We start from the raw sequence: 13,816 nt of genomic DNA, 5'->3' as shown, positions 1-13,816 counted from the left end.
TCAAGGCCAAGTATATTTGTATAATATGTCTCAATTGTTGACTAGGGAGAAATTATTACATATTACTGGAGATAATTGAAATGTGTTGTCTCAAAAAAAAACTGCACCATGATAAAAAAAAAAATAAGGCTTGCTTCTTTCTTGCAAATGACAAAAAAAAAACTATATTAGCTTGCCATATCTCAGATCTCATCAGGATGAAATAAGAAGAACACAAGAAAAGACAGTACAGACAAAATCTATTGATCTACATTGTAGTTATCCCTTAAAATACAAGGGGATACCTTGTACCTACATAATGAAAAACAATGTGTGACTTTCCATTATAAAAGTAGAAAGTACCTTTGAAACAATACCAAGCTTTTTAATAGACCCTACTAAATGTGAGCTATGAAAATTTGTTCCCAGAAATCTCAGTAAAAATATGTTTTGTTTTGATTTGTTTTGTTTTGTTTCTTGGTAGTTTTGTTTTGTTTTTTGATTTACCATTGCAGAGTGCATCACTTTGAAAGATTGTTAATACAAGACTATCCCTCCAACCAAAATTAAATGTTACAGCTGTGCATCAAAGCCAACAAATTTGTTCCTCTCCAGGCCTAAACTGCCTAGGGCGAAACTCGTGCATCTCATAGTGTGTTACAAAATGAAATCATGAAAAAAAATCCAAGGTTCTATATCCTGAATATCATATTTACTGTACAAAGTTCAAAAAGCCAAGAAAAACTTTTCAAAATTGACAGAATTAAACTCATTGTTACTGCATTCCATGTCAAAAAAGAAAAGATAATTGGAAGGAGGGGACAGATAATTGTATTTGAATTAATCATTTATTTGTTTTAACTGCCAGATTCAATCTATACTGTGCTCAATTTGTTTGTTCAATTGACTTTGTATTTCATTTATGTATGAAAAAGAAATTCAGAAATAAAATCAGAATCAGAATCAGAATCAGAATCAGAATCAGAATCAGAATCAGAATCAGAATCAGATCAGAGCACTTGCCCAAATACTGACTGCATATGAACCATTGGAGTATCACAAACTACTGAAGTACCGAACAATATGTGACAGCAAAAACCCTGGAATACACAACAGAATACCATCTGCCATGTAAGTGATTTCTTTTCTTTGTCCCTTTCCACAACTGCATCGTTAATCAGTGACATTTTCCGATGCACTCATTGCACTGTGTTTAGCACCTGTTCTGAACAACATCCCATCAGACACGCTACTACGTCTGCTGAAATGTCATCCGTCCAGTGGTGGACGTCGGAGGGAAAAGGCGGTGACTGGTCAGTGGCTTTAGCAAGCAATGCAGGGAATGGTGTGGGTAGTAACCCTTTACCGTGCCCATGTACTTATCTCTTCCATATTCCATCCAGACTTGACCTAGTTGAAAAGTTACTATTAAGCCTAGTCAAGTGTAGTAACATGCCTCAGTCCCATAGGAAGGCCATGGAGACATAATAGGGATTAAGGGGATTAGGTAATCTCCATTTGGTTGCCTGTTCAGTTCGTGTCTGGACATCTGTGCCTATCTGAATCAGCGAAGAAAGCACTCCAGTGAGTGTGCAGTAGCACAGCAAACAAGGGTTAAAGAAGGGGGCTGGTTCTAATAAATCTCATTCTTAACACTCTGCCTGCCACACTGTATAACTTGTTAATAGGGTTGGTTGTGAAATTTGTCAATTTAGGTCACTGGCACAGAAAGGGTTAAATGACATTCAGGGATTCAGAGGATGAGTAGAAAGGGTTAAAGGTCATTCAGGGATTCAGGGGATGAGTAGAAAGGGTTAAAGGTCATTCAGGGATTCAGGGGATGAGTAGAAAGGGTTAAAGGTCATTCAGGGATTCAGGGGATGAGTAGAAAGGGTTAAAGGTCATTCAGGGATTCAGGGGATGAGTAGAAAGGGTTAAAGGTCATTCAGGGATTCAGGGGATGAGTAGAAAGGGTTAAAGGTCATTCAGGGATTCAGGGGATGAGTAGAAAGGGTTAAAGGTCATTCAGGGATTCAGGGGATGAGTAAGAAGGGTTAAAGGTCATTCAGGGATTCAGGGGATGAGTAGAAAGGGTTAAAGGTCATTCAGGGATTCAGGGGATGAGTAGAAAGGGTTAAAGGTCATTCCGAGATTCAGGTGATGAGCAACTTGCAAGCACAAACCCTTGTCAGTCAGAAAGGAGTCTGTTGCTACACGTATGCTTTTGTATGTGTTTGCAGGCTATAGGGATGAGTAGGAAGAGTGACAGGTAGCAAGCTGTGGCTAAAGGGGATGTTGGTGACAAGAACAGCTGCCTCAATGATGTGGATTCCCCACCACATTCTAGCTCATTCGTTATATCATTATAATTCTTGGCCATTACTGCCTGCATAAATTCTATTTCCCGTTACTTGTCTTATGCCCTATGCCTTACGTGACTCCTTCGCAGGCACAATGCTAACTTAGTTTCTCACGTGGAAATGAAGGAAATTAATCTTTTGAAGGGTACTTTCTCATTTGCATCATTGACTGTCATGATACAAGATACTGCTAAGTTATCATGTTCATAACCATATCATTATCTTTCATTGCATTTCATTCCTGATACGAGATTCCCAAATCCCCATAGAGATATACACAATATCCATCATTTCATTGTGAGCTAAAGTAATGAAAGGAAAATACAGTTGGGAGCGAGTTTGAGCATGACCCAAACCACTGACTGAAAATGAAAGTTGCTTTAATTTAACACATGTTGGCAGTTGTTTCTTAAATATTTAATTGAAACGTTAGAAATAATATCTAAAAAATGTGGTTTGTTCATGCTACAGTGTTGCCATAGCTAGATGATTCCTCATATTCTTAGGACAGAAAAACAAGCTAAAGGACAAGCATTAGAATTTTTTTCATGAATTTTAAAGGACATGGAATTTCATACCTTTTACTATACGCCATATTTTTTAAAATGCAATATTAGTTCTTTGCTGATACTGTAACAGGCCTCAAGAGTGTTGTAAAACAACAATTTAGCTAAAATGTTCACGCTCTTGTCTTCTCACTATTATTCAGAATAACTTGTCTCTAGAATAACCGTCCCAAAAGCATATCATCACAGCATGCACAAACCCACCTGGAACGCAGTAGCACTGGAAAGAACCGGGTCGATCTACGCAGACGCCGTTGACGCAGGGATTGCTGTCGCATTCATTCACGTCCACCTCGCAGTGCACCCCGCTTCGCCCCTCGGGACACTGGCATTCGTAGGCATGGCCCTCAAACCCCTGCACCACGTCCACGCACTGGGCCCCCTCCGCGCACTGGTGGTTGGCGCATCCGTCCAGCTCCTGGCAGTAATCGCCGGTGTAACCATGGCAACAGCTGCAGGTGTACTTGCTCTGCAAGGTCGCAAAGTAAGGATGGACAGCGTAGAGAAGGGGGAGGAGGAATAAGAGAACCACACAAGGACATAAGAAACAATGAAGTTGATCTGAAAGCCTGCAGGCGGCATTTGGTTTATTGGCTTCTGCCTCACACTGATAACTGATTGAGAGGCAATTCAACAAGTACAACGGCACGCAAAAATGTGACGCCCATCAATCATGGTTAAAACTGAATGACGGCGCTTCCCTGACACATCACTTCAATACAGACATTTTCCCCCCTGGACCTTCATGCATAAAACATCGGCAAACCCAAAGAGATACTATTGGTGATCCGCTGATCTAATGCGCAGTATGGTGATGTGGCATATTATGCTTTTTCAGGACTACGCGATGTCAGCAAAGAGACAGAATAGTGCAACTTCCATCACTTGTGCCCCCTTAGATACCTCTTTTTATTCTCGGCCTGAGTTGGGGATGTCATCACAAGTGATAAGATTTTTGGCATCTAGTTTCCTGCCACAAACCAATCTATGCACTTCTGTAAAAACAGACTTGCATGAAAAGCAAGCCATATAGTGGTAAAGCCTAACCACAAGTTTTCTTTCTGCTTACTTGACAGACAACACAACACACATCAACAAAACATCGGAAAGATTGCACATTACGTTAGAGAAGACAGTCACTTCTCAAAACTTCTCATGACTGAAATGAAGGATATAGCTTGCAATATGCACTCGCACACAGTCATCTGCCTAATACATTTTCAGGTTGCACATGAATGTGCTTTGATTTGAAATGAGCCGACATTCCATTTGACAAAATGTGAGATCTCAAATATTGGTTGTCCACGTAAAGCTCACAAACTGTTCATGTCCAAGCTACATGTACACACTGCCATTAACGAGTAGCAATCAGGCCACATTCTCCACACCACTAGGAAGAGCATAAGACAGCTGCGATCTGATTGTACCCTTCATGATTTCTATTCAAAGGAGTTTACATTTCACTGTGAGTAATACAAGACTTGCGATATGGAAAAGAGAGCTGTGCAAAGAAATCGTCCCTGAATTCACATCCCAAGGACTGGGCAATGTTTTAATCAGTTTCATTCAAGCTGCGCTCTTCGACTGATGAAAAATGAGGTGGGGGGGGGGGGGGGGGGGGGAGTGGAGGGTTACCACCGCTCGAGCTACCGGTGTCTTGCAATCCAAGCAAGCACTCATGCACCAATAAAGATCAATAAACAGGCAAATGGACAAGCTAAGGCTGCAGAATTTAAAGGATAAACATGAAGAGGGAGCGCAAACTCTGTTCGGCGGGGCTGCTAACATGCATTTCCCTCATTGGAAGCCAGGACTGGAGAGCAAATTGAAGTCTTATAGTGAGGGGGGGGGGGGGGGGGGGGGCCTTGATTTGGTGACAGGAGCGGCAGGATTTGGTTCATCACAGGAAATGCAATGTTTCTGCCGGCAAAGAGAGGAATGTATCGGAGAGAGGATCTATCGTAGACACAGCATGAAAAAAAAAAAAGACCGAAGATATCAAGCTAGCAAGATAGCCCAACAAATTCTAGGCTCACGGATTCACTCTCCTTTTTGGTGCAATTACCGGTAAATCTTGAGCGTTCCCCTACACTCCGTCCTTTATACATGTAGGAAGAGAGCTTGAGAAAAAAAAAATGTTCTTTTGTAGTAGTGGTATATGCAATCCGATGACATAGCTTAATGTACAATGACTGTGATGTGATTGGTATTTAAACAAAAACATATACATGAAACCACTTTTTACAAGGTGAATTCAGCAGTAATGACTTTCCATTACAGCAAAACCACACATTTTTGCATGCATTTTAATTTCACGAGAGCTAACATTCATAAAATAAGAAAGTATGCGAAAATTCTTGTCTGCGCTATAATGCATTGGATGCCATTGGCAATTCGCAAAAAAAAAAAAAAAAAAAAAAAAATTCCATGCCGTGCAAAAAGTTGTCAGCTCCAATTCACAAAAATTTCATGCCACAAATATTTCTTGCTTTACATCACTGTATTTAGCTGCATGGTACTTTTAGGTACGTTTATGAGGTACCGATTGGACAGGGGTAAAATCCATGGTCCCAGTTACCTCATCATAACGGGGTTTTCCCTTAAATGATATTTTACCCACTTGGGCATTCATGAGGAAAAGAGCCTCGTACATTCAGCAGTCAAGTAATGATTTATCTTAATCACTCGACAGAGAGTGTGATTTAACAGGCAAATTGGTACCCGCATGAAGCATGCTGTTCTGTCACGATCAAGATTAATGATACATGATACAAACTAGTTCTCAATTATTCTAGGGTACCAGGTATTGACACTGACGAAAGGTTTTACAGGTTGAAATGGAAGACATGCTGTTTCTAAATAAAAAATCTGACTTATTTGTCACATTTTTGCCTTTCCTGTCCTCAAAGTCATAATGTGTCTAGGAGAATTCTCTTTGCACCACATTAACCTGCTACACCTGATGTGTAAGTTGATTAAAATGTCATGTTACCATCTCCTTCTAAAGATTGCCACACTCCTCATCTTGAAGATGAGAATGAAATACGGCTGTAATGCCTGTTCTTGGGGATTCAGTCACACATATATCACGACTATTACTACTGCTCATCTGGGCTCCTCGCAAGAGACACTTATTTTCTTGTTCTATTTCTTCTCTCTTTTTAGTCTGTTTTTGATAAAAAAGAAGAACAAGATCACAGAGAAGAAAAAGAGGGTAATAATTCTCTGTGATTTGTGTTTTTCAATTCCCTCTGCAGAATAAAATTTATGATTGAAAGAATGAGTCCAGTTGAGAAGTAAAATACAGGTGGGGGGGGGGGATCACCTCCACACACACAAAAAAAGATCCAATTTGTAACTTTGCAATTCTCATGGAAAAGAACAGCTGGAATACTTCAATGGAAATGAAGTTTATTGTTTTGCAGCTGTGTTATGCATTAATTTGGCACTTTTCAGCGAATATGTCATGACTGTTCTAATTAAGCATCTCCAATCTGTTCTGTCTGGTGGCGGCATTTGAGTGGGGGGGGGGGGGTGAGGAGTGAAGAGACTTAAATATAACAAACTGACAGGGCATCAGATAGAAAATGTTGCCTGGAAATTAAACTAGTTCATATTTCTAATCAGATGAAAACATGTGTTTGAATCTAGAGCAGCTAATCACATTTGAAGTAATGCCGACAGTCATAACTTCGTTAATGCAAAAAGCACACAAAATTATCAAATCTGAAAGCAGATATTCAGGAATCTGGTATGTAATTTGTTAATTACTTGTCACATTAAGCACACAAATGTAATTCTCTCTTTGGTGTACCGTTTCCATATTTCTCCATTTTTTTTTTCTCTGAAAGGGAAAGGGAAAGCATGCCATTTCATGCTTAGCGAATCTCAAGATATGTCAAAATGTCAAAAAGTCTGCACAAGCCATTCATCAATGAAACGCATAACAGCACACAAGACACACACACACACACACACACACACACACACATCCAAGCTATAATTCCCCCTCGATCTCAGCATCGCTTTGAAGCTGAATTATGTTATGAGGGGGATAAAACGTTTTTTCTGCCAGTTTCTCCATTTTGCCTGGGATGTTTACGCAGGAGACACTAGTTAAGTTCACAAGGAAGCTAATCATCGATGGTACCTTTAGCTTATATCATCAATGATAAGATCTTGCGCCCCAAACTACGACGTACGTCTAAATTACACCCAATCTTAAAGATTGAACGTTCAAGCGAGAGTCCCACTCGATGATAAACCCACAGAACTGGAAAAAATACATGCATACAGAATGTAGCAATTAAACCTGATCATGGTGTGATGATCACACAGTTGTGTACAACATGCTCTGAAGGTTGACTGAGAAGTTGAGAAGGGGATAGGGTTCACATAGAGGTGAACCCTATCCCCTTGGGTGTATGCTCTATCCGGCTCGTGGATAGAGCATACACCCTGAGAAATCTTGTGACTATAATCATCGAGTAATCTTTAAAGATAGTTACTTTCGAGTGGGTCCACATGATACTATCTGCAAGCTGATCATCAAAAAGTTTACAACTTCCAGCTAAACATATCATGTGAACGTACGTGTAACTATACTGCCACAAACCATTCTCGGAATTTGTTTTGTTTTAAAGAGCAAATTATACCACACTCTAAGCCTGTCTGCTAGAGGTATAATACCTGACAGAGACTGACTGATTAATTAATATATATTATATCAATTTCTTTGAGATGGCCTCTGAGGATTTGTAAATCTGCAAATATTTGTTTGCACTGAATGGTGTTAATTAATCCCATGATTGTGGGGCAGAAAACCAATGAGGTTTGAGAGACCTTGCTCTATTCTTGCAGGAGAATTTACCCTCCCCCCCCCCCCCCCCCAAATATACATTTTGTATATGTGGGCTCAGGAAATGCAGAAACATTAGGAGAACAAATCAGTAAAGTTTGAGGAAAGTCAGACAATCTGTTGTTAAAGAGGGTGTGAGTTTTCTTCAATTTGTCTCCCTCTACACATTATGAAATTTGTAAGATCGCAACGCTGATCAATAATTGTGTGCTCATATGTTTACACATGCTTGTGTGGATGTATTAAGATAAACCTATGGTTGTGTATAAGAGGTGTGTGTTTATGCTGATGTGGGTGTATGTGTGTATATGTACATGTGTGTACACTATGTATATTTGAATGCCTGTACACATGTGTGCATGCATGCATGTTTGCTTTTGACGAATAACCATGTGCCTATGAAAGGCAGCTGTCTGTCAGTACTCTTTCTTCTAGTTGATTTGCCAATTTTTTGAGGCCCTCAATCACTTGACGTCATTCCCTCACACCAACCACAATATGATAATTTCCCTTAATTTCCCTTTTCTGACAGATGATAAAAATGCCTAACACAACCGATGGACAACATACTGGTAAACAGATTCTTGGATTTTACGGTATTTCTCAACAAATCAATAACACAGGGAAGAATTTTCGGGAGTAACACGGTGCAGACGTATATTGAGCAAAGAAAAATAAAACACTCCTGACGACAGTAGCACGGATTCTATGAAGGGGTTCAGAGAAAACGGGACAGAAAAATGATTGTTATCCCCTCTAGAATTCCTAGGGGTAAACTGACAATCGAGTGAGGACAGAAATTGGCTTCTCAAATTGGATGTCGTGCTGGGACCGTTTTGTTTCTGCTGAATCATTTCATAACATCTTTTCTGATTTGTTAGAGCAATACGTTTCATTCTGGGCATTTAGTGAGATTGATTTTATTCTTTCACTTTGGACTCAAAGCAACTGAATGATGAAATCATGCTGTGTAAAGAGAAGTGTCCATGTCATTGCTGTTATCTGTACTCAAATACCTTCCTTAAATGTAAGATGGTACCCAGTTCTGGTTCTGTGACGGGAATTCTGGACCTGTTAAAAATAAATCTGAAAGGTGGAAGGGTCAAACTTTGCAAGCACAGCAGTGAAAATTTGATCAAAATTGGACTAAAAGCAAGGATTTACGAAATCTCAAAAATTCACTCATTTTTGTACACCATTTCTCAAACAGTAGATATGAATATGTGAAAGAGTGAGATGATGATGTAATCACCTCACAATTTTCAATTGATCATGTACAAAAAAAAAGAAGAGATTGGGCAGTAGAGCCATAAGATATGCATATATAAAAATAATAAATAAGTGTTTCCATGTGTGTTTGGGGTGGGGATGTGCTCACAAATATGCAAATATGAGCTCTGTCATGGGGCAAGAATACTGTAAAACCATGAACTTTCTTGGCATGAGACGTTTGCATATTGGAGCACACTGACTTTTTCGCGGCATCAAACTTTGCAGCATCAAGCTTTCATAAATTGCCAACCATGAATAAATCACAGTAAATACTACATGTACTCTTTATACAGGGATTTGTTGAGCACACATACTGGTCCATATAAAACACCCAACAAAACTGAAAACACACTACTAGTACTAAAAAAGCATAGTTAAAAGGGGAATAAAAATATGAATGTGCACTGCTAGTACAAGGTGTACATTCTGCATTGCGTACAGCATTCAATGCATTGTGAATTTTTGCGAATCTTGGCTCTCTGCAAAATTCATGAAAGTTTCATGCACGTAAACTTTTCTGGTTTGACAGTATATCATTAAAGACAACAATCTTTTTCCCTACTCGCCATCTATCTGTTTCTTACCATGCACTTGCACATTAGGGCCTCGGGTGTAATCAACTGCCATGCCCCCCCCCCCTTAAAAAAAAAAACGATTTGCCCAAAAGGATCCTATCATCTCTATGTCTCTGTGCATTGCGCACGCTGGCACTTCACTGCGGACAGCTGTCGGGGGAACCTCAGCAGTCGATTACTCAAGGTATACACGCTTGGCTATGTGTCGAATCATTTCGTCAAAACAATCTGCCCAAACATGTCCAAACAGAGCGCTTTTCAAACCTCGAACCGACGCAATCAATACAAGGTTAAGTTTCCCCTCTCAATCTTTCCTACTCCCCCCTCACTTAACTTTCCTTCTCTCGCTCTCTATCTATCCTTCACTATTTCACTCTATCAATATATCAGTCTATCTATGTATGTGTGCATATATCACCCTCTTTCTGTCTGTCTGCATATCCATCTATATGTTTGCCTCTCCCTTTCTTACAAAGATTATCATTTTTACAAAGATATTTTGTTTTAAATTATCGATCCTCCTACTCGATACCGTTTCCTCTCTCCATCTCTTCTTTCCCCTCTAATCTTGTCTCATCGATTCCTTCTGTTTAGTATCCTCTCATCCCATCTTTCTGTCATCATGCGGAGCTTCAGTATCAGTTTCAGTCTTAGCTGTAATTTTTTATACCATTCTCGTATATACTTCGTTGCTGTTATGTGTTTATTCGACGGTTTGTCAAGATGTGATCTATTTTTCAGGGGCTTCAGTAATACAAACTGTGCTTTTTGTTTAAGCTCTCCCATTTTTTTTCTTATGACTGCTATTTATTTGTCACACGTTGCAAATGTATATGTTAAAAAAATATGTGTTTTGATTATTTTTTTGTACGTCAAAAAGACAAATTGTTATTGTATAATCAGGGTAACTCAATTATGTTTCCTTTTTTCTTGTGAACACAAAGTGGAAGCACATTCAAATCAATCAATCAATCAATCAATCAATCAATCAATCAATCAATCAATTTCTCTCCTTATTCCTCTTTATCTACTCTGTGCATGCAAAGAAATGATTTAAGTTTGTATGCCAATTGTTGAAATCAATAAAACATATAGATAAATTTTTAAAAAGATGCAGTTTAAGGTACTTTTGCATGATGGACAAGCACAATATGTATAATACGTTTGACTCTACACTTACAATCCAGGGGTCCATGACTGACTCCTTTTCTTTTCTTTTTTAGGGAAGAAGTTGCTATACTCACTCTTAAGCCCAGGATCTTCATGTCTACTTATCTTGACTATGCAATTTCATCCTTCATCTGTTTCACAAGCATAGATAAAAAGTTACTCCAGGAGTTGATGAGTTGCTGTTATGCTTTTGAGGCTGGCTAGGAGATAAACCTAAGCTTTCCTGCATTCCGTGTTGGTAAATACGAGGTTATTCACCTCCTCTGGTGACATGTATAAGACACTTTGTCACGTTGTCATTCAAATTATCAGAGAAAAAACTCATTTGAGAGTTTTTTTATCTTTCTTTTTTTTAACACAGGGAGGATCAGTAAAGGTGAATGCACAAAAACAAAGCTTCGACCACTTCACAGCAGCATGCATCAATACCATAGCCAGTTTCTTCTTATTCTGTATAAGTCCAACATTTTTGTAAGGTGAAAAAACTTTCACAAAATTTGCATGACAGGAAACTGGTATGAAAATGAAAGCTTGCAATTTTTTAGTCAAATGCTGAACGCAAAATGTTGATTGTGGTATTTTCAGATTTTGAGCTCTTCCAGTGCACTTTCAGATAAATGAAACTTTATAGACAGTCTAGATATATATTAAAGTTCAGCTAATTATTAGAAATGGTTCCCATTCTCACTTTCATCTGATACCGTGGAACACACTTTCAGATATATGAAACTTTGAAAGAAAATGTACATCTATAAAAGTTTGTCTAACAAAAATGGTTTCATTCTCACCTTCACTTAATGCCATGGAATCCAATCTAGGTAAAACTTCTATCTTGAACTGTTACGCAAATCGTGGCCATATGTTATTTATAAAAGAATGCAAAGCCACATACATAATGATATATACACTGTATCACTTTTGTGTTTGTGTGTATATATGTGTGTGTGTGTGTGTGTGTGTGTGTGTGTGTGTGTGTGTGTGTGTGTGGGCGGGTGGATGTATGGAAAAGATACAAATTAAACTGGATCAATGAGATAACTGAAAAGAAGCTGTTTGCTGAAAGGCAACCTTCAGGGGATTTTTTTCTTTTTCTTTTTCCGGAGACCACGCAAGATGGCATGGTGAGATAGTGGTTTCTCTGTGGCTTTCTTTGCTTCAGGTCTCCTCATCACACTACATCAATTCTAGGCTAATCACCCATAAATCAAGATCTGGCAGGGGTCAAAAGCTCATCTCTTTCTCTCTCTTCCTCGAAAATACACTTGGGAACAGGATGAAGGCAAGATGTATCCATGCTGACGTGTATCGCTACTGAAGTTTAGTGTGAGTTTTTTGTTGTTGCTGTTGTAATATAACCAAAGAAATCCATTATGTGGTCAAGGAGAAAAATACAATTTTCCTTGTCAAAGCAGAGAAATGCACACTGCTGCCATCACAGTTCTCACAAGTGTTATACAATTTACGAGTTTGAATCTTAGGATGGATATTTTCTTTTAACCACAAAGCAGAGATATCTACAAGTGATCCCTATTTGTTTGTTTCTTTTTTAATAGGTAGAGAAAATGTGACCAAATATGTGATAGAAGCATTACATTAAAAAAAAAATTATATATATGTATATATATATATATATATATATATATATATATATATATATATATGTGTGTATATATATATATATATATATGTGTGTGTGTATATATATATACCGGGTGTCCCAAAAAAAGCGGAACGGTGGATTTTCAGTACCTTGCGTTCTAAAAGTGATATATTTTTTGACATCATTAGAAAGAGCATCTTCCGCAGAAGACCATGATACCAAAATCATTAAATTTGGTTGAGCACTTTTTATTCTACGCCAATTTCTGTAAATGCAGTCATTTTCAATTTTTTGTGACTTATGAGATAATAATTTGGGCGCGACAGGCGTTCCATACGGTGAATTGTGTTAGCTCGTTGATCCATGTCAACAAAAGATAACGCTTTCATATTGGGAGCGCACACACACACACACACACACACACACACTGTTTTTTTTCCTGGCCCGTGCCCAATGTGAAAGCTGTATCTTTTGTTGACATGGATCACCGAGCTTACACAATATTCACCGTATGGATCGCGTGTCGCACTCAAATTATTATCTCATAAGTCGCAAAAATCTGGCGAAATTTGACAATCACTGCATTTTCAGAAATTGGTGTAGAATAAAAAGTACTGAACCAAATTAAATGATTTTGGTATCATAGTATTCTGCAGAAGATGCTCTTTTTAATGATGTCAAAAGATATATAACTTTTAGACCGCAAGGTACTGAAAATCCACCGTTCCGCTTTTTTTGGGACACCCGGTATATATATATATATATATATATATATATATATATATATATATATATATATATATATAGATAGATAGATATAGATATATATATATCATCATGTTTTACTTCTAGTAGGGTAAAAAGGGAGGGGGGGTATATCACTGCTAACCCAGAAACTTGTGAACCCAACAGTTAAAGCTAAATTGAAATCATTTATACATCTGACTTTGGCACATTGCTAGAAATGTTAACACACAAATACAATGGGAAAAACATAACTAACGGTAAAAAAAAAATAATAAAGCCCAGACACACAGAACGAGAAATGGATAGAGAAGTAGGAATGGGGGGGGGGGGGGTACATACTAGTGCGGTGATATTTCGGAAACTCTACACCCCCGCTCCACATGAAAGAGTATCATCATGTCATCTTCATGACATTCCCCCAGATGGCTTTGTTTGGGCAGGCGTTCTGCTATTAAAAGAGTGAAAGTGGTTGAGAAGAAGAAGATACAGCGCAAGAATGGAACAGACTTGAAGGCTTGCTACATTGTATGTTCCCCTTCCCACCCCCCCCCCCCCCCCCGCCCCGAGCATGATTCAGATGGATACAAAAATTATGTGAGAAGAGCGCAGAAGTGATAATGCACAAATGTGAAATTACTCTAGGACTCTTTGGGTGATGTGCATTAAACCCATTAAAGACTAGTCCCACG

The 13,816-nt window shown here is 38.6% G+C and overlaps 1 protein-coding gene across 2 annotated transcripts in view; it reads right to left on the bottom strand.

Annotated features, from left to right (window-relative positions):
- Nucleotides 1-13,816, bottom strand: part of LOC139740987 (uncharacterized) — a 141,090-nt gene that overhangs the window by 15,845 nt on the left and 111,429 nt on the right. For both annotated transcript variants that reach the window (XM_071651571.1, XM_071651572.1), the window contains exon 4: nt 3,110-3,374. In XM_071651571.1, coding sequence (XP_071507672.1) covers nt 3,110-3,374 — 265 coding nt within the window. The remainder of the gene's footprint in view (nt 1-3,109; nt 3,375-13,816) is intronic.

Source organism: Diadema antillarum, unplaced genomic scaffold, assembly GCF_040938485.1.
Source record: "Diadema antillarum isolate AM-2024a unplaced genomic scaffold, OU_Dant_1.0 seq00000894_RagTag, whole genome shotgun sequence".
Taxonomy (NCBI): domain Eukaryota; kingdom Metazoa; phylum Echinodermata; class Echinoidea; order Diadematoida; family Diadematidae; genus Diadema; species Diadema antillarum.
The sequence above is the reverse complement of the archived record's forward strand: the minus strand, read 5'-3'. Positions and strand labels throughout refer to the sequence as shown.